Genomic DNA, 25,937 nt, shown 5'->3' with positions numbered 1-25,937 from the left:
ATGCGGGTTCTCCCGTCGCAGATTCACTTACAGTCAGGCCTCCTCCTTTGCGATAGATAGGTTACAGACATAAGCACTAAAAGGACGTTTTCGCGAATAAATACTGTACTAGGGGGGGCTGACTCCTAACCGAAAAAGTCACTGCCCCTTGCCACAAGCGGGTGCCCGAGCTGACAATTAACACAGTAAATACAGCCTAATATTCTTTTAATTTGGCTCTAACAACAGCTTTATTATCATATGTACAGTGTATAGTACAGTTATCCCTCGCTAAAATTATTGTAGCTCGTCTTTCAGCTTAGCCGAAAGCACATCCCTATAAATAACTCCAGGTTTGTATGTTAGGAAAAATAAATGCTTTCAAATATGTCTTTCATTCCCCCTTTCTTGTTTTCATTTCTATCAGGTTTGAGCTTGAAAAAGGGAATACAGTTGGAGTATTTCACTAATAAATATGGATTTTCATTTTTTCAGTGATTTTTTGACTCTTCACAATATAATCATGGCATTGATAGAAAATGGAGCCCATATGGACACAGTCAACCAGATGGGAGCTACACCTTTCGATTCTGCAACCACAGGTATTTGATAAGAGTTTTTATGCCTGTTGTATTTTGAGAAAGACTGTTCAGACGTGAAATCATGCTCGCACATTTCCTACAATGAAATCTTTCCTTAATTAATTTTACATTTTGTCTTAATTAAGTCTAAAACATTGTGCTTTATGATCAAGTGTAAAAGAATATAAAGAGATGAGTTCTCACAATGGGATGAGCATTATTTTACTGTATGAGTGGGATTTTTTTATTGATATTTCACTTACATAATTTCAAGGATAACCTTATTTGTCTATTTTTTAGTCTAACCTTGACCTCGTTTGTGTTCTTTGTACCGTAAAGTGAACTTGCGCCTGATTCTTTTTCCATTTCACGTGATGAGATATTACAGTTTCTTCATATATCTTGTTAAATGATAGACCATTAATTCTTGAAGTATACAGTAACGTAATAGCCAGTGCTGTTTATACGTTCACTTTTAATATGTAACTAGTTTGCAGTAATACTGGTTATTTGATGCATGAAATTCTCTCTTTAATACCACCTTTAAATAAGGCGTAGTTAGTCACATGTATTTTCTGAGTGATGAGTCCTGTTCCCATTCGCTTCCAGGTGTTGCGGAAATAATACTTCGCACTCAGAAGAAGCTGAGCCTCAAATGCTTAGCTGCTAAGGTTGTCAAAATCAATGGGATTCCATTCAAGGGCCAAGTTCCGTACCACTTGGAAGCCTTCATTGAACTGCATGGCCCCGGCCATGTCGATGGACTCTCCAACAGACCGTCCAGAAGTGAACATCGACTTGCATAGCTTGCCTGCGCAGTCGCCGTGCCTGAAGTCGTTATTTTGTGAATACTGTACACTACTTATGGAGGTTTTTAGTTTATTTATTAAATTTTACCAGATTACATTTTTTCCTTTTGAGTTGCTGTTTTTTTTTTTATATTTACAACAGATTGACAAAAGGACACTGCTGCTTTTTGCTAAGAGCTGCAGGGTTATCTGTGTTTATTTGGAGTGAGAAAATGGCTGTCATAAATGGTTGACTGTCATTTTCTGGTCTTGGTTCGAGTTAGGTTCCCCATTTGCTCTCTCTAATCTTCATACTATATATCTAGCAAACCTCCCCCTATCCCATGAGCAGGGGATGGCAAAGTTATAAAATTGTAGTGTCTTCCAACCTCTCCTTTCTACTCCAACTTGTGATCACATGCAAAGTGTGGTTCGATGATGGCAAACTCGTTTTTTATTGATATCAGAGTATTTTATGATGCACTTACATGGGTGGAAACTCTCCCAAAATGTATTATATACCATCAATGTATCTAGATCATTACACCTACACTTTGTTGTGTTGTGGTAATTTCTTAGGAGGTTTTGTTTTGTGGCATATAGGATTCATAACTTCACTTTAAATTTATGAGATGGAAATTTCTCCCAAGTTCTACCCAAGAGGGATATTTTATGTGCACTGGTTGACATTTATAGATAAATGTTTAAGTGATTCGCTAAAAAGATAAAAAAAGCAAAGCCTCCATTTGAATAGCAACTATTCTATTCATGAGTAAACATCTTACTCAGGGAGACTTCATAAAAGTGTAGTAAGTTTATTATTGTTTTTTTTGCGTTGGTTTGATTTTTGGATGCGTTGAAAAGAGCATAGAGAGACACGTGGTATAGAAAGTATTATGTGAACAAGTGGGAAACTTGTGAGAACTTAATGTTAATCTCTATTGTTATTGTGCCTGATAATTTATATTGTAAATATAACTGATCACTTCATTACTCAAATATATTTTTTGAATTTGTAGTTATATATATATAGATATATACTGTATGAATAAAATTTCGGAGTTCGTATGGCCAGTCTGTTTGCCGAAGGTTCCGATTTTAGTCTCTCATTGATGTGGGTTTTTTTCGTTAACATCGATAATGACAGTGTAAGCTTTAATTTTCCTTAGTCACTGCATTTGTTTCCAAATATGGCATATTAGAATTCTGCAACACTTGAGTCTTGGATCTGGAAGAAGATTTTAGATATCCGTTTGGTTCATATTTTATATCTGAATTTTTTTTATTATTAGCTCGTGCTAATGAGGTCTGCATGGATACTTGGCATTCAAGGAGCAAATATGTGCCATAGATGCCAAAATTTTAATCTTGCAAGTTATTCTAGGCTTTGCCATTTCAAATTAGGAGAAGGGTAAGAAATCTAGAAACAAATGAGTAAGAAGAGGCTGGAGACATTGGAGAAATATAGTTTGTAATGCAATATACAGTACAGACATAGATTTGATGACATAACTAAGATTGTGAGTTCATCGTACCTGTCTTTGTCAAGAACATTTCTGATGGTGTTTTGAGAGCAAATCTTGGATCGGACTCTTGTTTTATCTTCACTGGCTCAAACTTAATTTATTGTAAAGATTTTTCCGATGTAATTATTAGTTTATTCTACTTGTGTATCCGACAGTGCTCATTCGTAAAACAATATACTTAAATACTGGAGTTCCTTATTTTTCCTTTGATATCTGTACGGTATACAGTACGTTCGTTGGCAAAGGTGTTGTGGCATATATTTAGATTTATTCATTAGCTCTTTCCACTTTGCTCCTGTTTTAGAAGGAATCATGGGACCAAAGTAACTAAAGGAAAGTTTAGAAATGTAACGAATACAATGGTTTAGAAATCGTTTGTAAGAATTGTACAGTATAAGTATAGATATGTAAAGAGAATAAAAAAGGGCAAATAACTCTAATGAAGTATTATATAGAAACAGTATACAAAATACAGGGATGAGATTTTGTATTGGATTTTGTATTCTACATTGTTTGCCAGTCATGCATGTATCCACATTTGTGGAACCTCTGGTATAAACCCTGTTCCTGTGACTGTTCAAAATATGCAAGGCAATCGTGAAATAGAGAATTGTTTTATTAAAGAGATGTTTGTATACACATTTACTGCTATGATCTATTACGGGCAATGATCTGATCCTCTCACCCACTGTAAATGCAGAAATCACTCCAGTATGGCTTTGCACCAAAGAGGTTAATAGAAGCAGTTTTGATAATCTCTTTCAAGGAGGAAGAGATAATTTCTCTTATCTCTAGGTGTGGAGGATGGATTTGCGTGAATTTAATGGGCATTACTATAACAGATGGTAACAAAAGACAATGCCCAAGAGATGTTACCTTAGCAATATGCAAAATATAATGAAGACCCAGTAAGTGGGTAGTACCATTAGTGCAATGAAAACATTGCAAGAGGGTCATTATATCCTTCAACTTTGCCTCTTTATTATTATTATTACTAGCTAAGCTACAACCCTAATTGGTAATGCAGGATGCTATAAGCCAAAGGTCTCCAACAGGGAAAAACAGCCCAGTAAGGAAAAGAAATAAGGAAATAAACTACAGTATATAAGAATTTATGAACAAATATTTTGAGAACAGTAACAATATAACAGCTTGTTCAACATAAAAACATTTGCTACAAGTTTGAACTTTTGAAGTTCTACCAATTCAACCACCCGATTAGGAAGATCTTTCCACAACTTTGTCATAGCTGGAATAAAACTTCTAGAATATTGTGTAATATTGAGCCTCATGAGGGAGGCCTGACTATTAGAATGAACTGCACACCTAGTATTACGAACAGGACGGTACTGTCCAGGAAGATCAGAATGTAAGGGATGGTCAGGTTTATGAAAGATTTTATGCAACATGCATATTGAACTAATTGAACGACAGCACCAGAGATTAATATCTAGATCAGGAATAAGAAAATTAATTGACCCTAAGTTCCTGTCTAACAAATTAAGACGAGAATCAACAGCTAAAGACCAGACAGGAGAACAATAGTCAAAACAAAGTAGAATTAACGAATTAAAACACTTCAGAATAGATTGATCGCCTAAAATATTATGAGACTCTCAATAAGCCAATTTTTTGTACCATTGAAGAAGACAGACCTAATGTGTTTCTCAAAAGTAAACTTGCTGTTGAGAATCACACCTAGAATTTTAAGTCATACAAAGTTAGCACTTCCTTTTTTCCTGTTCGACCATTTTAACTTTTACATTTTAGTGTAATGACAAAATTTTCCCCAGTTGCACATATGACCCAAATTTTGTTAAATCAGATTAAATTGGCTGGAAGATGCTCTTATGCATACTGGAAGAATTTAGGATAGAAGTTGGTGGTTATCAGATATCAGCCTTGAACTCTCATGTTTATCTTGATGATGTGGGAAGATGCAAAAATGGTGGAAAAGGAGACAATTGGTTTATATGCTGATGATGAGTTAGCAGAATTTGAAAAATAGTTTGCTGATTATGGAAGAGTGGAATGGAGAGGAAAGAATTGAGGGGCTACCCAAGCAAAATGATGCATATGATGAAATTACAAGATCATCAGGATTGCCTAGAAAAGCTGGGATTTGGAAGTTACGAGATAAGGATTTGTAGTATGAATCAGAAAGGAGTGGTAAGTGGGAAAAGATGATGAAGAGTATGCAAAAGGAGCTCTGGCTGAAGATCATAACACAGAAAAGAGGTGTGTCATCAGTACACTAAGAATTGCTTAATCCTTTAGTAATCCTGGCCTGGATAAAATCATTCGGGCTCTTGAATTGCACAAACTTTTACTGTGAGCAATGCCATCGTTTGTCAAACTATTTATGTTAATGTTACTCGGCATAACTAACAAGGTAATAAAGATAGAAAGAAAATGAAAATGTCATTAGAAAGCTGAATAGATTTTCTATATACTGTAGTTACATAAACAGATGACGCCGCATCCTCGAAGGGTTAAGGTCTTGGCAGCGATCCTTTAGCCACTACTGCACTTGCTTTATATCTGTCAACATTACCTCCCTTGCTTTCTTTCATCAATCTTACTGTCCAACTTCTAACTCATTTCATAGTGCAACAGCAGGGCTCCCTAAGTTGCTAGTGGATGCTGAATAACCTTACAGGCCCCAGTATTGTGCTATATAGTCAAAATTAATAAATCCAAATGGGACGAAAAACATTCATGGCATCTATAATATATCTAAATCAAAATATTTCCAAGCTTGTTGGTCTTTAATCAGTGAAATCAAATTGCTCTTTAATGTTGGAATATGAGTCCATTGAATAATTATGTAGGATATGTTAATATTTGCATAAGGTTGTAGAAACATGTCAGGAACCACCGAAAGAGGAGCTGGGGGAGAGTTCGGTCACTCCACGTTGGGTAACCAGGAACCAAGGCCTTCTTCCATCCTCAACGGGGACCTACCTGGAGTCTTGGGGGTTCCCATCCGAAGGGATCTGCTACCGGAGAGTCTATCTTATCTTGGGTGCCATCAGCTGCAGAGGTACCTGAAACGTAGGCCCATGAAGCGGGCGAAGAGACGGACATTTTTACCCCACATGGGGTCATCGGACGAGACGTGCCCCCCATGCACAAGGGCAGAGTCTCCAAGACTCCCACTAAAAGCACATTCAGGCCCCCCCCACTTGCCTGTAAAGAGTCAGCAACCCTAACATCTTGAAGACTAGACTCCTGGGGAAGAGCAATCGGCTTCTTCCCCGCAACGGACTTACTTCGTCCCCTACTCTGGGTAGGGGAAGATGAGAGAGAAACACCGCCAGACTTCCCTCCTGGCGACGTCAAGGGCGAAGAGGTGCTCGCCTTCCTGGGAGATCGCTTAGCGGACTTCTTCTTTTTCGTACTAAAACGAACCCACTGGATTTCACTCCACGACACACACTCCGGACACGTGTCCGACGGAGAGCACACTCTACCCCTACACGAAGAGAAAAGGGAATGCGGGTCAACCTCCGGCTTGGACAAAAACGCTCCACACGACTTCCCGGCTCTAGGTCCAGGACAACGGCGGGCATGCTCCATAATGCACAACACAACACCGTAAGACACAGGAACGCAGGGAAAGGATAAGGAATACACTTGGGAAAGCACAAGGGAATCAAGCGAACACGCAAGAACACAAGGGAAAGTACAGGGATACCACGTGGGACACGCGAGTCGGGGACACAAAGGGTCGCACTGAGAACGGAGAGCGTCAGGATGGTATCACAACGCGACCAGAGAACTTACTGGGGGTCGAGACCCAAGCTAACACGCGACCTGGCTCGGTACTAGCCTCTGGGCACGTATCCTTCCGCCTGGGGTAGTCCTCACAGAAAACGGAAGTAGGGTAAACTACACAAAACTCTGGTCGGTTGAGAGGAGATTCCAGGTACCTCCTAAGAAAGTAGTTCTCGGTAAGTATGTTAGGAAAAATGCAAATTACTAAAAAATTTGTGATATTTATCTGCCAGTATGATCTGTGAACTACGTACTATTATTATATGCGAGAACAGGACACTTGGCATACTATTAAGGAGGCCTGGAGGGAATGTTTATAAAAGCCTTACGATATTAACTGAAGAAGTGTTGGCATCAGTTATTAAATGGAACATGGCTTTAGTCTTCACAAGTTCTCGTGCTTGAATACAGGTGTATTAAGTCGGAGAGCTGTTATCTTCTTTGTTCGCTACACGAATTAGGTCCTCCCGTTACAACGTCCTTGTCTTACAACCTTTTGTGAATATGACATATTGTATCTCCTAAAAGGTAAGTTATTTTTGTTTTGTTTTTCACTTTCATATGATTTTACAGTATGTGTCCTCCATACTTTATCTACTAGTAGTCATGGCTATGTTTCCATTTCATGAATTGTGTTTTATGCCATAAGATATGATTTTACTCTACTATATCAGTATAAGGGCGTGACTAAATATATTAAGGTGCGTTCCCACTCGTGTCAAAATTTGATTTTAACCGCATCGAAAGAGACCACCTTTGTAAATCGAGAAATTACTTATTTTACATTAATCAGTACAGTAATTATGTACATGAAAGTTCAAGTCCAAAAGTGTTCTTATGGTGCCTACAGTTCACTTTTAGTGATACACTCTAGGTATTTCTCAAGAGGTCTGTGAAGTCTTTAACTTAATTTGTACCTACTGTATTTCCTTTTTTGTGTTTAGCTGTCTGACTTCTAACTTTTGACATATTGCAATTGCAAGGATCTCCCAATTGCACATTGACTCTGAATGGCCTCATAGACCTCAGTGCTGGGCCATATGACCCAAATTGATATATGTAATCCAATTATCCAAACACTGTATATAGAAATGGGAAGGCATAGTTGACCTTGATTGGAGTACAAGAGCTACTCTATTCCAAAAACAATGCTGGAGTTATGGGACTAGTTTTTGTTATGGGGAGCAGTGTCTCACAACTGAACATTGCTCGGTGAACTTTCTTTTTCATCGAACAAAGTTTGATAAAGGTCTTTATGCTTGTGTCCAAATGATGACAGTAGAGAAGTGAGAGCCTGGTGACACAAGCAAGAGTGATTGCTGTGAGTAATGAGAATATGAACAGTTGTATTCGCAAAAAGAAAATTCTCTTGTGTATTGTTATTGCTGTGTGCTAGAAAAAAGGAAGAAGGAATTTTAATGTAAAGAATATTTGCAAAGGCTTGTCGCCTTTGGGAAGTTATGTTACAATATGCTACAGGAGTTGTAAAGTGAATCAGAGCTAGATTTCATAAATTACATGAGAATGAATCCAAGTACATGTTACAGTCTTGTCTTGAAACTGGAACCTACAATCGTCAAAGAGGATACGGATATGCATTATGACATGAGTTTTATATGTTGAAGCCCTGTTACAATCAACATTACTTCATCTGTCAACAGAATGCAACCATACAGAACTTAATTACACATTACAACAAGGATTTTCAAGCAGAGTTTGTGTAAAATTATACCAGAAACTTGCAGAGAGATCTATGAAATTCTAAGAAAAAAAATTTCTCCGACTAGTTAGAAGTGCTAGTTTTCGCTTCACGTCTTCAGTAACATAATCAACATTAGGATCACAAGTTATTTCAGAAATTGCTGCAACTCGTGCATCACAATCTCTAACAACATTGGCCCTCACATCCCAAAGGCTGAAAGAATGTTTATACAGCTATAAAGTTTAGAGTTGCCTCACAGGCCTAATAAAACTTTTACGTGTTTAAACTTTAAAAGTAGATACAGAAATGCTACTTCATTGACATTGGCTAAAAACGTAACTTCATACATCAGGCAATGACATACCTCATTATTTAACCACCAACGAGCTCAGCCCTCGTTACTTGCGTAATCTTACGAAAACACCTACCCTGTATTGTATAGAACTTTGCTTGCTGCTTGTACGCTTCCTGACATCACCTTAAACAAAGTTTGTTGGGCAAAACTCGTCTGTGTGGGCGAAGCCTAAGGGTATTCAAATCAAAGACCAACGTAGTTTCAATTCTAATATTCCTGAAAAGCAAAGAAAGCTTCACATTTTAAATTGGGTTGAATAACCAACAACTACAGAGAACAAACATTTATCCCATTGCATCTGTGGGACTGTGTACTTTATCATAGGAACTAGCAGATGAAGCAAGTCTTAAAACCTGTCATTATTACATGGTAAGTTATTTTTAAATTTCCTCTTAAATGAGTATTTAGATGAACATATATATATATATATATATATATATATATATATATATATATATATATATATGTATGTATATATATATATATATATATATATATATATATATATATATATATATATATATATATGTATATATATATATATATATATATATATATATATATATATATAGTGTATATATATATATATATATATATATATATATATATATATATATATATATATATATATATATATAGGGTGTATATATATATATATATATATATATATATATATATATATATATATATATATATATATATATATATATAGTGTGTGTGTATATATGTATATATATATATATATATATATATATATATATATATATATATATATATATATATATATATATATATATATACAGTATATAAATATATTATATATATATATATATGTTTATATTTATTTATATATTTCTTTATATTTGATCATGTTTTGTGGTTAACACATTTTTGTATATTTAATTTGCACTGTCATAACCATTATATTGATGTGCGATTTCATTTCTCGACCCTTGTAGCCTCGATGAAGTGGATAGGACAGTGACCAGAATAACCATCGGCGTCAAATATTAGATTTAAGAACATATTTGCCTTAGTCACCTTTTCCTCAAGCGTGGATGGAGCTATGTTGACTGGGAGAGATGATCTCAACAGATTCTGGACCCCACCCGTAAGTCATATGTTGTAGTCGTTTGATATGTAAAAGATCTTGTCCTAAAAACATTTATATATTATATATATATATATATATATATATATATATATATATATATATATATATATATATATATATATATATATATATATATATATATATATATATATATATATATATATATATATATATATGTATATATATATATATATATATATATATATATATATATATATATATATATATATATATATATATATATATTTTCTTTTTTTTTTGGGCTCAAGCCATGGCGTCCTGATGGAAGGTTCCTTTTTGGTAGCTTCCTTGGGTAAATAACTACTAAGATATTCCCAGAGAATTTAACCACAGGTTATCACAGAATTCTAACTTCTGGAGCGAGTATCCTAAAGGTTTCCCTTTTAAGACATCGTATATCAACAGGGGACGCATGTATTAACGCGCCACATAGCTATCTACACCCCGAACAGAGTTAATGCTTCGGTGTGTAAGGGCTGAGAATAGCTGGGAGCCGTTCCATAGCTAATCTCATTCGTGACTACTACTGATACTCGAAACGTAAACAAACGGGCGCCATTGCTTAAATGACGTCACGTCCGTCTTTTTCCTTTGTTCAGTAGCTCGCCCTACTTAGACGGATTTTCCCTGTGCTTCACTTATCGCTTTGCATCTACGTAATGTCGCGACCTTCAGCCTCGCCTTCTTCTGGAAAGTTGAGTACAAGGTTCCAGTATTGTTTAGTTAAGCTCTGACCGTAAAGTAAATATTACTTTCCGAGATAATTGCTGTTTTGTGGCAGAGCTGTGCCTCTACCGGACCCGCCATTTTATGGCGTCGTTGTTGTTATACATGCCTTATTTAGTTAGCCACAACAACGCTTCCGGCCTTATTTACTAATCGATTACATTAGTTTATTTAGTCTTCATAGCTAGGAACTTTTATATCGTGTTTCGACGCTTTTTATCGGTCATCGATTGACCTCATACCAGTCGGCTTCTATAGCCCCCAGGCCAGAGCGCCTGTATATAAGTGTTCATGCATGATTTTATTAGTGATCCTAGGCTAAGTTATGAAGATAGGGGCATTATTTTACAATACTTTCGACCGTGATGCAAGTGTTTTTTCGCCTTCAGGGACCATATAGGGGATAGGTTAGTTAGTGTCCCTTCCTAACCTAACCTCCTGGTAGGACCCCTATATGCTTCCTTCATCCCCTGCCTTGGCACTCCCTCTGTTTAGCCTTGATTTCCTTTCTGAGTAAGGGGATCAAGTGTCTAATGGAGTATTCAACGCCTCTCAGTCCTCCCTAAGGGAATGACCCCCCCTTAGGGTTGCGTCCGAGAGTGAGGTTAGGCTAGCCCTTCCTCTATGGCTAGGAATAGTCTATGACTGCCCTGCCATAGCGATGTGTCTTCTATCCTTCCTAGTTCAGGACTCCTAGCCCTGTTCTAGGTTAGGTTTTGGAAGGTTACTCTGTCCCCTGCTGAAACTATACCCATGCACCGTTTCAGCCTGGCGGCCTTATCTTAGGTTAGGGAGTGTCCTCCCTTTCCTTAGTGGCCGCTCTGGTACAGATCTCCTTCCTTGGAAGACTCTTCTCTTCTCCCCTCCCCACCTATCTCTTGTATAGCCTAGCCTACACTTAGGTTAGTCTATACCCATCTGTCCCCTGTCCAACAACTCCTCCTTAGGGCGGAGTGATAGGGCTACCTTGAGCTTCCTTGTGCAGTCCGCTCTGGTACATATACCCTTCATAGTGTCCTATGGGGTTAGCCACTGGATGCGTTCTGCATGTGGAGGTCTCTCCCCTCTTGGGTGTCCCCTAGTCCTCCCTTGGGCTACCCTAGCCCCCGGTCCTCTGCGACCCCGGCTCCTGGGTGATAGAGCCTGCCTTTATCATGGGTACACCTTCTCAGGGGGGGATGTCTGGATTCCATGGCTGGACTTCTTACATCCCTCCCCCTGTCTCTCTCACTATCCGGGTGCCGGTCCCTTGCCGCCTCCACTGTCGGCGATACCTGCCTCCTACCTTGGTGACTCTCCCCTACCCTCATGCCGCCAGCCCCTCCGCTTGCCGGGGGACTGTCGACCGCCGCCGGCTCCCGCCGACGGCCTTCCTCCTTCTTCCTAGCTTCACCGTCCGCCCGCCGGTCGGCCACCTGAGTGCCGGCATTCACTGCCGGCAACCTGGTTCAGCTATAACCATCCTTATCCCAGTCACCAATCCGGCATCCTCCGACCGCCGGAGCCGCCGCTCCTCTGCCGGCGTGCCGCCATTGTGCCGGCGGCCGCCACCCTGGCTTTACTCTTGACTTACATTTTGTCTGTCCTAATGCCAGAAACTCTGCTGGAGTGGCCTCCGGCGTGCCGGAGGTCTGCCGGAACCTCCTGGAGGCGTCAAGGATACTTGCACCCCCTTCTACTAGCTATCACTTGTATACTGATAGACCTACACTGCAAACAGATAGCCTGTTACACTCTCTAGACCAGTGCCTTGGTACTGTTCTATTAGTAAGCATGTTGTCCCTTTGCATTCTTCAATATTCCAGCATGCTGCGTGCATCTTAGCGCGGCTGGTTGCCGGAAGCAGTTACATTAAGGGACCTGTTAGCTCCCTAATCTGCGACTGAGTGATCTCAGTCCCAAACTTATCCTTGGTCTTCCACGGAATTCCATTGCCCTGTGGAATTTCAGGGAATATTATCCTGTGCCTTTGGCCATCTCGGATTACCCATGGATAAAGCTTGCGGTAGCCAGACGGGCGAGATGCATGGAGTATGTTTTCTTTACTACTTCAATCTCTATGCATCACTCCCTTCATTAAGTTAAAATTAATGATTAATGTTAACTTAGCTTAAGAGCCATTCTTATGACTCCCCCCATACTCATTTTCTCTTTCTTCCACAGGAGGAGCAGACGAAGTGTGACCTCGACTTCTGCGCTGTGAAACGCCCGCACTTCTACGGGCATACGGCTTGCAGGACTCACGCCCCTTGTGCTGACAAGAAAGGGGATCTGAAATTCTGGAACCCACTGAATTGTACGGTCTGCCAGGCTCACCTAGTTGATGCCTTTCATAACCCTCCCTCAGCGGAGGTCAGGGACATTTCTCGGGAGAAGTTACGCAAGTGGGTGCGTGGCTTCCAGAAGAATGCCACCGGACCGTACCTGGCCACTGAAGAATTGAGGTCACTCCTGTTCCCTAAGGCCTCCCCTGATTCTGTGGTTCCCAAGGATGCGATTCCCACTGTCCAAATTACAGTGGAACCTGATGTTGTCATGGCTCAGTCCATGCACGAGTGCCGCCTGGATTCTGAAGATGACGAACATATGTCGGACGTCTCGGAAGACACGGAGAAGACTCTTATGGCTCAAGGAGCTGAAGATGACGAAGACCAGGTGGAATACGCCGAGTCGGAGCAAGAGGTCGCTCCTCCTTCCATCTCCGCTCCTACTCCTACACCGACGGAAGTATCTATCCCGTCTACCTCCACGACCCCGGATCCCTCTTCTTCCACTCAAGAAATGATCCGGTTGATTAGAGCCGTCATGGACGACAGGTTAAAGGAGAATCAGGAGTTCATCAGGTCCATGATGGGATCCAGAGAACCGAAGAGGATTTCGGTTAAGGATCTCCCCGCTTGCTCACATGCCAACCCGTGGAGGTATGCTGAGCATATGGTTATCGCGACCGGCAGGATCTTTATCAGTGACAAGATCGGCACGGTCCCTTTGGAAGACGTGGAGTTCTTCCCAAACTTTGAGGCCTACCCGGACTGTTACGTCCGACTTCGTTCCGAACCTGCCTCTAAGGAAGAGACCGAACCGAAGGAAGAGATAGTGTTCGATCTCGCGAAGGCCCAGGCTATGCTAGCCAACACATTCAAGAGTAGGGGTTTTACCTGCTCTAAGCTTCCGGCCCTGAGCAAGAAGCACCCTACTTATGTCGCACCTGAAAATGCGGTACTTCCATTCTTGGAAAAGGCCTTCGCTGCGTGCCTGAAGGCTGTGGAAGAGGGGAAAGCCTGTCCTGCACTGGAGGAGTGCAGACCCTTCTCCATAGTTACTCCCCCTGACGCTCGACACTGGAAGGATATCCAGCATACTTTCGTCGTGGGAAAGCTAGATCCTGACGTCGCCGGACGTCAGTTTAATGAAGACCTCCCTAAGCTCAACGATCACCTCCTTCGTCGGGAACAAGATACGAAGGAGAGGCTCGCAGCATCTATGTCTCACCAAGTCCAACTTGAAATTATGGCCTGTGACACCAGAGTACCAGACCACTACATGGTACTCTCCAAATCCCACATGACTACAGTGATGAAGGACTTGTACCACTTCATGAAGGCTCGGAGAGCCTGTCGTGAATTCGTGTTCGCAGGTGCCACTGTGAAACACGAACCCCGGAGGCTGATTTCCTCCAACATCTGGGGCAAACACCTCTTTCCTTCTGACCTTGTGAAGGAAATCACTGACAAAGCCGCCACGGAGAATAGGAACCTTCTCCACAAGTGGGGCATGTCAAGAAAAAGGAAACCCTCTCAGGACGACGGACCTCAACCTAAGAGGAAATCCCTAAAACAGAAACCCCAGCAACGTCAACATAGACGTCAGTTTCCGGGACCCGCTACCTCCCAAGTGGCAGCTCAGCCACAACAGACCTTTCAATTGGTCACCCAACCGGTGTTGTCACAGTCACCGGTCTTCACCCCTGCTTTCGAGCAACAGACAACTACCTTTCGTCCCAAAGGTAGAGGCTCAAACAGAGGTGCAAGCAGAGACGCATCTCGCCGTCCCTCCAGAGGCAGAGGAGGAAAGGGAGCTAGCGGCCGAGGCAGCAAGCCCTCGGGACACCAGAAGCAATGAAGTGCTTCCGGTGGGAGGAAGACTCCGCCAATTCTAGGATCGTTGGACCTTCGATCCCTGGGCACACAGCATCGTCAAGAAGGGTCTAGGCTGGAGTTGGACTCAACCACCCCCAACCTTCCAGCAATTCTTCCAACAATCAACCCCCCTTCTGGAAGAATATGTCCTAGATCTCTTGAACAAGAAGGTGATAAGGAAGGTAAAGTCCACCAGGTTCCAAGGGAGACTGTTTTGTGTCCCCAAGAAAGACTCCGACAAACTCAGAGTCATTCTGGACTTATCCCCCCTCAACAAGTTCATAGCGAACGACAAGTTCAAGATGCTGACTCTTCAACAGATAAGGACCCTTCTGCCTCGAGGTTCCTACACGGTCTCCATAGACCTGGCGGATGCCTACTGGCACGTTCCAATGAACCATCACGCTTCCTCCTACCTAGGATTTAGACTCCAAAGGAAAAGCTACGCCTTCCGGGCCATGCCCTTCGGCCTCAACGTGGCCCCTCGGATCTTCACAAAGCTGGCAGACGCCATAGTACAACAGCTCCGCCTCCGAAACGTCCAGGTGATGGCCTACCTCGACGACTGGCTAGTCTGGGCTCCATCGCCCGAAGATTGTGTAAAATCTTGCAACAAAGTCACCCAGTACCTAGAACACCTGGGATTCAAGATCAACGAGAAGAAATCTCGCCTCTCTCCAGCTCAGAAGTTCCAGTGGTTGGGAATCCAATGGAACCTTCAGTCACACCGCCTTTCCATCCCCCAGAAGAAAAGGAAGGAAATAGCAGGGTCTGTCAAGCGACTGCTGAAATCCAAACGAATTTCAAGACGCCAGCAGGAACGAGTTCTAGGCTCTCTACAGTTCGCCTCAGTAACAAACCCAGTGCTTCGTGCACAGCTAAAGGATGCCGCGGGAGTCTGGAGACATTCTGCATCCATCGCTCGAAGAGACCTCAAGAGACGGCTTCCAAACAGACTTCGACTTCTCCTAAAGCCGTGGTCAGAAGCAAAGGCCCTGAAAAGGTCCATTCCTCTTCAACACCCCCCTCCATCACTCAACATCCACACGGACGCTTCGCTGGAGGGTTGGGGAGGTCACTCCCACCAAAAACAGGCTCAATGCACCTGGTCTTCCCTGTTCAAGACGTTCCATATAAACATCTTGGAGGCCATGGCGGTCCTTCTAACTCTGAAGAAATTATCCCCGCCGCCCTCGATCCACATTCGTCTAACCCTAGACAACTCGGTGGTAGTTCGTTGTCTCAATCGCCAAGGCTCAAGATCGCCCCAGATAAATCAGGTGCTTCTCCCAATCTTCCGTCTGGTGGAGAAGAAGAAGTGGCACCTGTCTGCAGTTCACCTACAAGGATTCCGCAACGTGACAGCGGATGCTCTATCTCGGACAAACCCGATAGAGTCGGAATGGTCTCTAGACGCAAGATCGTTCTCCTTCATCTCTCACCAAGTCCCAGAACTTCAGATAGATCTCTTTGCAACGAGCGACAACAATCAACTTCCTCGGTATGTGGCCCCGTACGAGGACCCCAAGGCAGAAGCAGTGGATGCCATGTCACTGGACTGGAACAGATGGTCCAAGATCTACCTGTTCCCTCCCACCAACCTTCTGTTGAAAGTCCTCTCCAAACTGAGAACCTTCAAAGGGACAGCGGCCCTAGTGGCTCCCAAGTGGCCCCAGAGCAACTGGTACCCCCTGGTCCTGGAGCTGCAGCCCAAGCTGATCCCTCTCCCGGGCCCAGTTCTCTCTCAACAAGTACAGAAGTCGACTGTCTTCGCTTCATCATCGAAAATCAAGGACCTTCATCTCATGATTTTCTCTCCCTAGCCGCAAAGAAGAGGTTTGGGATCTCGAAGAAAAGTCTGGACTTCCTAGAGGAATACAAGACCGAATCCACAAGACGGCAATACGAATCATCCTGGAGGAAATGGGTCTCCTTTGTCAAGACAAAAAATCCTAAAGAAATCACGATTGATTTCTGCATGTGCTTCTTTATTCACCTTCATGGACAGGGATTAGCAGCCAATACGATTTCAACCTGCAAATCGGCCTTGACCAGACCAATTCTATATGCTTTCCAAATTGATCTGTCCAGCGACATCTTCAACAAACTACCGAAAGCATGTGCTCGCCTACGCCCAGCACCCCCACCGAAACCGATCTCCTGGTCACTAGACAAGGTGCTCCATTTCGCTTCCAACTTGGATAATGATTTATGCCCTCTCAAGGATCTGACTCAGAAAGTTATATTTCTCTTTGCTCTTGCTTCAGGAGTTCGAGTCAGCGAAATAGTGGCATTATCAAGAGAAGAAGGACACATCCTGTTTACCGATACAGGAGACGTTACCCTCTCCCCTGATCCGACGTTTCTCGCCAAAAATGAATTACCCACCAAAAGATGGGGCCCCTGGAGAATATGCCCCCTGAAGGAAGATGTCTCTCTATGCCCAGTAGAGAGCCTCAAGGTCTATCTTCGCAGAACTTCGAACTTTGGTGGAGGCCAACTCTTCAAAGGAGAAACATCGGGCAGCGACCTGTCACTGAAACAATTAAGAGCGAAAATCACCTACTTCATTCGCAGAGCGGATCCCGACAGTACACCCGCTGGTCATGATCATAGGAAAGTTGCATCATCTCTGAATTTCTTTCAGAGCATGGACTTTGAAAGCCTTAAGAACTTCACAGGCTGGAAGTCCTCGCGCGTTTTCTTTACACATTATGCGAAACAAGTGCACGAAGTCAAACATTTTGTGGTAGCCGCAGGTAGTGTTATGAAACCTGCACCTAACTCTGCGTAGAACAGTGAGTTACTTGGGACTCTAACTCTTCGGGTGCCTATGTTGACCCTCGAGCGATACATAGTGATGTTGAAAATACTTAGTGCTTTTATAACTGTTCTTATCCCAGGTGAAATGTCATAGTTGTCACATAAGTGCCGCATGCCCTGAGCATGATGTGTTTTAATCAAGACTTGCGTTCCTAGAGAACGAGTGCCTACTAATAAACTTGAAATTCCTTTTCAGATTCAAGAACAAGTCTTTATTACTATGTACATTATAATTACTGTAAATGAACTTTACTCATTGCTGTAATTTATTTAATTTCTGCATTTGTGAAATAAAATTTCTATTTTATTATATGTGCGTCTCAATCAGCTCCTACTTACTATGAAATACATGCCTGTCATAGTTTTATTATCCCCTTTTCCTTATGGTTATGGAGAAATTAAGACACTAACTCTTAATTTATATTCACTCTGATTATGTATGTTCCAATACGAATACTTACTCTTCATACCCTGGAGATGAATCATCCTTCTCGACATACAGTGCCCAACCACCACTAGTCTGCTTTCAGAATGTTCCTATACAAATACCAAACATTCAGCCTCATCTCCAAGTCCTTCAAGTTCTTCTATCAGAATGAATAGCCCTTCAATACCACTTTGACGTCGGCATAGCCCGTGGGAACTTCACTGCCAAGGGGGGCAGGATGCTTCTTCCCTACGGTTCTTTACCAAGATTACTATGCTAATTTGTCAATACCTTGGCACTTACTATTAGGGGAAAATCTACCACGATACATTGATTCTCTGGTATTCTTCCATCAGGACGCCATGGCTTGAGCCCAAAAAACGGATTTTGAGCGAAGCGAAAAATCTATTTTTGGGTGAGATAGCCATGGCGTCCTGATGGACCCTCCCTGCTACTTCGTCCAGTTTTAAAGTCCCACCCTGCTCTGCTGTATCATGGTGATGGGCAAGCAACTGGCTTCAGGATAAAGACGGACGTGACGTCATTTAAGCAATGGCGCCCGTTTGTTTACGTCTCGAGTATCAGTAGTAGCCACGAATGAGATTAGCTATGGAACGGCTCCCAGCTATTCTCAGCCCTTACACACCGAAGCATTAACTCTGTTCGGGGTGTAGATAGCTATGTGGCGCGTTAATACATGCGTCCCCTGTTGATATACGATGTCTTAAAAGGGAAACCTTTAGGATACTCGCTCCAGAAGTTAGAATTCTGTGATAACCTGTGGTTAAATTCTCTGGGAATATCTTAGTAGTTATTTACCCAAGGAAGCTACCAAAAGGGAACCTTCCATCAGGACGCCATGGCTATCTCACCCAAAAATAGATTTTTCGCTTCGCTCAAAATCCGTTATATATATATATATATATATATATATATATATATATATATATATATATATATATATATATATATATATATTATATATATTTGTTCTAACACAAGGTACTTACCTCGAACTACTTTCTTAGGAGTACCTGGGATCTACTCCCATCTGACCAGAGTTTTGTGTAGTTTACCCTACTTCGTTTTCTGTGAGGGCTAACCTCAGGCAGATAGATACGTGCCCTGAGGCTAAGCACGGGTCAGGGAGCGTGCCACCTTGGGTCTCGACCCTCAGTAAGTTCTCTGGTCGCGTCGCGATATCATCTCAACGCTCTCCTTAATCTCAGTGCGACCCTTTGTGTCCCCGACCCCTTTGTGTCCCGCGTGGTCCCCATGCGGTATTTCTGTGCGTTCCCTTTGTGCCCCCGCGGTCTCGCGTGTTAACCCTGTGCTTTCCCTTTGTGTTTCCGCGTTCTCACGTGTTAACCTTGTGCTTCCTTATCCTTTCTTGCTACGTTCCTGTGTCTTGCGGTGTATTGCTAGTGCGTGATGGAGCACCCCCGCCGTTGTCCTGGATCTATGGCCGGGAAGTCGTGTGATGCGTTCCTGTCCAAGCCGGAGGTAGACCCTCACTCCTTGTGCTCATCGTGCAGGGGCAGAGTATGTTCCCCGTCGGACACGTGTCCAGAGTGCGAATCGTGGAATGAGGTGCAGTGGGTACGATTCGGTACTAAAAAGAAGAAGTCTTCCAAGAGGTCGCCCAAGAAAGCTAGCACCTCTTCTTCATTGACGTCACCAGGAGAGGCTTCAGGAAGAGTTTCTCTACCACCTTCCCCCACCCAGAGTAGGGGACGAGGTAAGTCCGTTGCGAGGAAGAAGCCAGTTGCTCTTCCCCAGGAGTCTGTTATTCATGATAGTGGGGTAGCAGCTTCATTCCAGGCAAGTGGGGGCCCTGAAGGTGAGTTTAGTGGGGGTCCTAGAGACGCTGCCTCGGTGCTCGCGGGTCATGTCTCTTCGGATGACCCCATGTGGAGTAAAAATGTCCCTGCCTCTTCGCCCACATCATGGGCATGTTTTTCAGGTTCCTCCGCAGCTGAAGGCGACCCCGGGAAGGAAGATTCACCGACGTCAGACCCCCGCGAATGGATACCTCCGAGGACACCCTACAGGTCTCCCTTGAGGTTGGAGGAAGGCCTTGGCACATGGTTCCCCAACGTAGAGCGGCTACGCTCTCCCCAGCGCCGTCGGCTTCATTACCGGACGAGTTTCTGCAGCCTACGCCCTCCATGGTCCATCAAGTCGTTCAGTCACCGGCGCTCCACACCCCTGCCCCACAGACGGGTTACGCAGGGTCTTCGGATTCATCGGTAGCAGGGGCCTCAAATTCCTCGGAAGGTGAAGCCCGGAAGAAACGCCGTCGGACGTGTGAGAGGTCCCGGAGAAGGCATTCCCGTTCTCACTCACGTTTCAGCTCTCGCCACGGAAGAAGACGATCCAGGTCCCCCAGGAGTAAATTTAGGAGGAGCGGATCTCCAGGTGAAGATTGGGTGGTCATTCCCCGCAGTAAGCTCTTGGACCTTACTTCGGTCCCGAGCACTTCGCGTTGGCGCCCTAGAGACAGGTCTCCTGAAAGGTTCACCTCCAGCCACAAGCTCGAACCACGGAAGGACTCGGCCTCGCTGACCTCCGCGGACAGGCGTAAGATCGCGAAGGTCCTGACTCACTCCGCCTAGCGGAGGGAGTCGCCCCTTCGGTCGGGCAGCCTCGTCTCGCCCTCCAAAGTAGCGCCTCAGCGCCTGGAAAAGGAGAGACGGCTTCCTCCGTCGGGCAAGCCCACGGAAGCCTGGTTCTCCACAACAAAGGACAGACCTAGGACGGAGGCCCACGCCGCCACGGCAATGCCCCTCCTACATCAGGAACCCTACACGGAGGCACCCGTCAGCGGAGCTCCGTCTAGAGAGACAGGCCACCAGACGGAGGACGGGGACGACAACGGAGAGGGCGTAGCAGCGGAGGACTCGGCGTACAGGAGGGTGATAGGGCTCATCAGGAGACACCACAGGATAGAAGAGCCCAAACCCTCTGCCGAAGATGCCTGGCGCTCCAGCCTCAATAGGCTAATGGAGGCCCCCGTCCAGCAGAGGCCTTCGTTGGCGCTTCCGGTAGCCAGAGACGTGAGGCTCGGTAGAGCTCACGTCAACAAGATCGTGGCGAACAATGCAGAGGCCCCTAAATCACAGAGTTCCTCAAAGTTGCTCAAGGGACTGAGGTCCCAGAGCAAGTTTTACCTCCCAGAGGGACAGCGACCTGGGGCCTGCAAAATGGAGCCTTCCCTCGAAGTATTAGACCAAGGGGCCCCAGAATACAGAGCCTCGTCAGCCCCAGTCTGCTTCTCTCAGTCGGAGGCGACGATGATGGAGGAGATGGCTAAGGACCTGGCAAACGTCTCCTCCTGGCTGGACTGGTGGGCGTCCGCCCTCGTAGGAATCCAGTCCTCCTACGACCTCTCAGTCCCGGGGAATCAGGCTCTACTGAAGGAGTTAATTATCTCGGGAGGAAGAGCTCTGAAGTTCTTATCATACCAGTCCGTACCCTATCAGCCAACTGGGTTCTTAGAAGGCGGGACACTGTCCTGAATAAGTTGTCCAGGAAGATCCCGGACAGGGAAGCGAGGGCTTTGAGGAGCCTGCCTCTGTGGGACGACACTCTCTTCCCCCTGAAGGCGGCGGAAGAAATTATGGAGAAGGTCCAAAAGTGTAAAGACGTGGGTGAACCTAGATCCCAGTCACTACGGAGACCCACCTACAGAAAACCTCCATCTGATGTCCCTCCTCCTCCTCGGGCCTCGCCTAGCCAGCCCAGGAGAGACGTCCCAGCAGCTCCTTGGTCGCAGTCTTCGCAGCCCTCCCGTAGGGGAGCAGCATGAGCCCCGGCCTCCTTCAGGACCTCCTACTCGGCTGCAAGGAGAGGACGTACAGGTCGATCCTCCAGAAGGAGATAAGGGGAAAGGCCCCCTACTCCTGCCCAAGCCTCAGGTAGGGGGATGCCTCAGACATTTTTGGCAAGCATGGAAGAACCACGGGGCAGACCCGTGGACAGTAACAGTGTTAAAGGAAGGGTACAGGTTACCATTCCTACCAGAACCCCCTCCTCTAATTCCAGACCTTCGGGCAGAGTGGTTAGCTCCCAAGGACCCCTTGAAGAAGACAGCCTTGCAAGAGGAAGTCTCAGCGATGCTTGCGAAAGGAGCAATGGAAACGGTACAGGAACCAAGCCCGGGCTTCTACAGTCGGCTCTTCCTGGTGGAGAAGGCAACGGGAGGCTGGAGACCGGTCATAGACCTCTCAGCCCTCAACAAGTTTGTGTGCAAGACCGACTTCAAGATGGACACCCCAAAGTCGATTCTGGAATCCTTAAGGGAAGGGGACTTCATGATGTCCATAGACCTCAAGGATGCATATTTCCAAATTCCAGTTCATCCCTCCAGCAGGAAGTACCTTTGGGTGAAATGGGGTTCCCAGACATTGCAGTTCAAGTCCCTCTGCTTCGGACTGTCCACAGCACCTCAGGTCTTCACGAGGGTCTTTGCAACAGTCTCAGTTTGGGCGCACGAACGGGGCATCCGCCTGATTCGTTACCTGGACGACTGGTTGCTGCTTTCATCCTCAGAGGAAGCACTGAGGGAACAAGGTGCGAAACTACTGCAGTTCTGTAAGATTTTGGGCATCACCATCAACCCGGAGAAGTCTCATCTGTCACCCTCCACCAGGATGACCTACCTCGGGATGGTTCTAGATTCCCGTTTGATGAGAGCCTTTCCGTCGGCGGAGAGGCTGGACAACTTGGACCAGATCCTCCGCCCATTCATAGGGGAACAGCCCAGGAGGGCGAAAGACTGGCAGAGGTTAATAGGCCACCTCGTATCATTGGAGAAACTGGTTCCCCAAGGGAGGCTCAAACTCAGAAACGTCCAATGGAATCTGAAGGGACTCTGGAACCAGAGAGAATCCCCCCGCAAGGTGGTTCCCGGTCTCCCGGAAACGAAGGAAGTCCTGGAATGATGGCAAGACTGAAAGAACACCCTCAAGGGGATGCCCTTCGCAGCTGATCCCCCGGAGATGCTCCTGTTCACAGACGCGTCCAAGGAGGGGTGGGGTGCCCATCTCCTCGGAAAGTCAGCAAGAGGCAGTTGGACGGAGGCAGAAAAGGCCCAGCACATAAACGTCCTGAGCCATTTGCAAGAAGCAGATAAGGTTTGAAGTAAAGACAAGATGGTTTCATTTACCTCTCTCTCTCTCTCTCTCTCTCTCTCTCTCTCTCTCTCTCTCTCTCTCTCTCTCTCTCTCTCTCTCTCTCTCTCTCTCTCTCTATCGAAGTCTGCTATGAAACGTTTTCTTTGAAAAAAAGTCGAATCAAAAAATTAGAATTTCACTGTCAGACGCACGATCAAAGTATTAACTTTTAAAATCCTTATTAACAATATACTAGATTCTAAAGTTAAGATGAAATGAATACAACTATGTATAGATTACATTTTACACGTAAATAGATACAGTATAAATGTAGTTTTACGTAGATATTCGTATACCAAATGTGAATCTGTACGACATTTTTTTCCATTCCCAAGCAATGTCATAATAGGTACTTCCAGCTACACGATGAAATGGAAGCAAGTATAGAAGAATTGAACAGGAATTTAACAAAATTTGAATTAGAATCGGCACAAGAGATGGGTGGAAAAGTTCCTAAACAAGATCAAGGAAAACTATCAGGAAAAGACCAAAAACCTAATAAAGAAAAGGTTTGAAATTAAGGTACAATCCAAGAGAGATAAAATAAGATTAGTTTAACTATCCAAAACAATAAACAGACTAAAAACCTAAGGCATTTGTAAACACAATCAGACCAAAATCGAGGAAACATTGATGAAAAGAAGACATAGAACAGGGTACCATTAGAAGTTTACTTTAAAGGATGAAAATGGAAATATCTACAATAGAGATGGAGTGATGAAAATTGCAGAGGATTTCTATATAATGCTATAAAATGGTGATATAAGAAATAACTTCGCCAATAGAAATAATGAAGAAGCACAGTCTGTACCAAATGTAATAGTAGGAGAAGTATAGGAAGCATCAAGTCATGAAAAGAGGCAAAGCAGCAGGAGAAGATAACCTGAAAATTTATTGAATAATAGATGGAGGAGATTTGATAATAGTAAATCTTGCTGAACTCTACACCAAATGTCAGCAAGAATGCTCTATACTTACAGCTTGGAAAAACTTTACCATTGTACTAATTCACAAAAAGGGAGACAAAAAAAAGACCTGAAAAATATGACCCAATCAGTTTACTCTCCTTGATATATATAATCTTTACAATTATCATATTAGGCCGAACAGAAAGACAGCTAGACTTTAATAAACGAGAGAGCAGGCAGGCTTTAGAAGTGGGTATTCAACCACTGACCATATCCATTTAATTAACCAGCTAATGGAAAAATTAATAGTATGACAGACCACTATATGGGGTATTCATAGGCTAAGAGAAAGCTTTTGATTCTGTCAAAACTTCAATAGTAATGAGAGCCCCTCAAAGACAAGGAATAAATGAATCTTATGTGAGAACACTTGAAGATATCTATACAAGAATTGCAGCAATCCTAAAACTATATAGATATAGTGTGAAATTTGTGATTGAGAAAGGAGTTAGACAGGGAGACCCCATCTCTCCTAAATTATTCGCAGCATGCCTAGAAGTTTTTAAGAATTGAAATTGGGAAAATGTAAGAATTAATATTAACGGGGGATACCTTAACAACTTAAGATTTGCTGATGACATAGTTGTGTTTACTGAATCATGGGAGGAATCAAAAGAGATGATAGAAGATTTAAATAGACGAAGCAGAAAGGTAGGACTGAAAATGAATATAAGTAAAACATAATATTCAATGAAAATGGAGAGAGACAACAAATAAAAGTTATGGACAAGCCTCTAGAGATTGTTAATGGAAGTATGTCCTTAAGTCAGACAGTAAGTGTTTCCCCAGGACACGAGACCAAAATTAAAGGAAGGATAAGCTCTGGATGGAGAAAATTTGGTAAACAAAATGAGAGTAGGAAAAGTAAAATGTCACTTTCTCCAAAAGGAAAACTATTTAATGAGATGGTCCTACCAGTATAAACTTATGCATCAGAAACTTGGAGCATTAAGATAGTTACAACTCAAAGAGCCATGGAAAGAATAATGATGGGAATAACATTAAGAGATAGAAAAAGAGCAACATGGATACGAGGGCAAACTAAAGTAGAGGATATTCTAACAACACATTAAGAAAAAGAAATGGACATGGGCAGGACATATAATGAGAAGGACAGATAATACATTAGAAGGACATTAAGAATAACAGAATGGGTCCCTAGAGACTGTAAAAAAAGGCGGGGAACAAAGAGAAGACGGTGGGTTGACGAACGAAGAAAGTTAGTGGGTGTGGACTGGCTCAGAAAGAGGCAAGTGGAAGGACATGTTTGAGTCCTTGTTCTGTGGTGGACTAATAACGCCTGATTATATATATATATATATATATATATATATATATATATATATATATATATATATATATATATATATATATATACTGTTAGAGAGTTATGTGGTCCTTTGACTGGCCAGACAGTACTATATTGGATCCTTCTATCTGGTTACGTTCACTTTCCCTTTGTCTACACAGACACCGAATAGTCTGGCATATTCTTTACAGATTCTCCTTTGTCCTCATACACCTGACAACACTGAGATTACCAAAATTCTTTTTCACCGAAGGGGTTAACTACTGCACTATAATTGTTCAGTGGCCACTTTCCTCTTGGTAAAGGTAGAAGAGACTCTTTAGCTATGGTAAGCAGCTCTTCTAGGAGAAGGACACTAAAAAATCAAACCATTGTTCTCTAGTCTTGGGTAGTGCCTTAGCCTCTGTACCATGGTCTTCCACTGTCTTGGGTTAGAGTTCTCTTGCTTGAGGGTATACTCGGGCACACTATTCTAATTTTTATTCCTCTTGTTTTGTTGAAGTTTATATAGGAAATATTCATTTTAAT

At 43.4% G+C, this 25,937-nt stretch overlaps 1 protein-coding gene across 1 annotated transcript in view; it reads left to right on the top strand.

Moving 5' to 3' along the window:
* Fem-1 (protein fem-1 homolog B) overlaps positions 1-3,060 on the top strand; it is a 38,059-nt gene extending 34,999 nt beyond the window's left edge. The window contains exons 10-11 of the mRNA XM_068352927.1: positions 475-581; positions 1,170-3,060. Coding sequence (XP_068209028.1) covers positions 475-581; positions 1,170-1,366 — 304 coding nt within the window. The 3' untranslated portion in view covers positions 1,367-3,060. The remainder of the gene's footprint in view (positions 1-474; positions 582-1,169) is intronic.
* The last annotated feature ends 22,877 nt before the right edge of the window (positions 3,061-25,937 follow it).

This window comes from Palaemon carinicauda, chromosome 29 (genome assembly GCF_036898095.1).
Source record: "Palaemon carinicauda isolate YSFRI2023 chromosome 29, ASM3689809v2, whole genome shotgun sequence".
Classification (NCBI taxonomy): Eukaryota; Metazoa; Arthropoda; class Malacostraca; order Decapoda; family Palaemonidae; genus Palaemon; species Palaemon carinicauda.
Note: the sequence above shows the minus strand (reverse complement) of the source record. Positions and strands in the feature narration are given on the sequence as shown.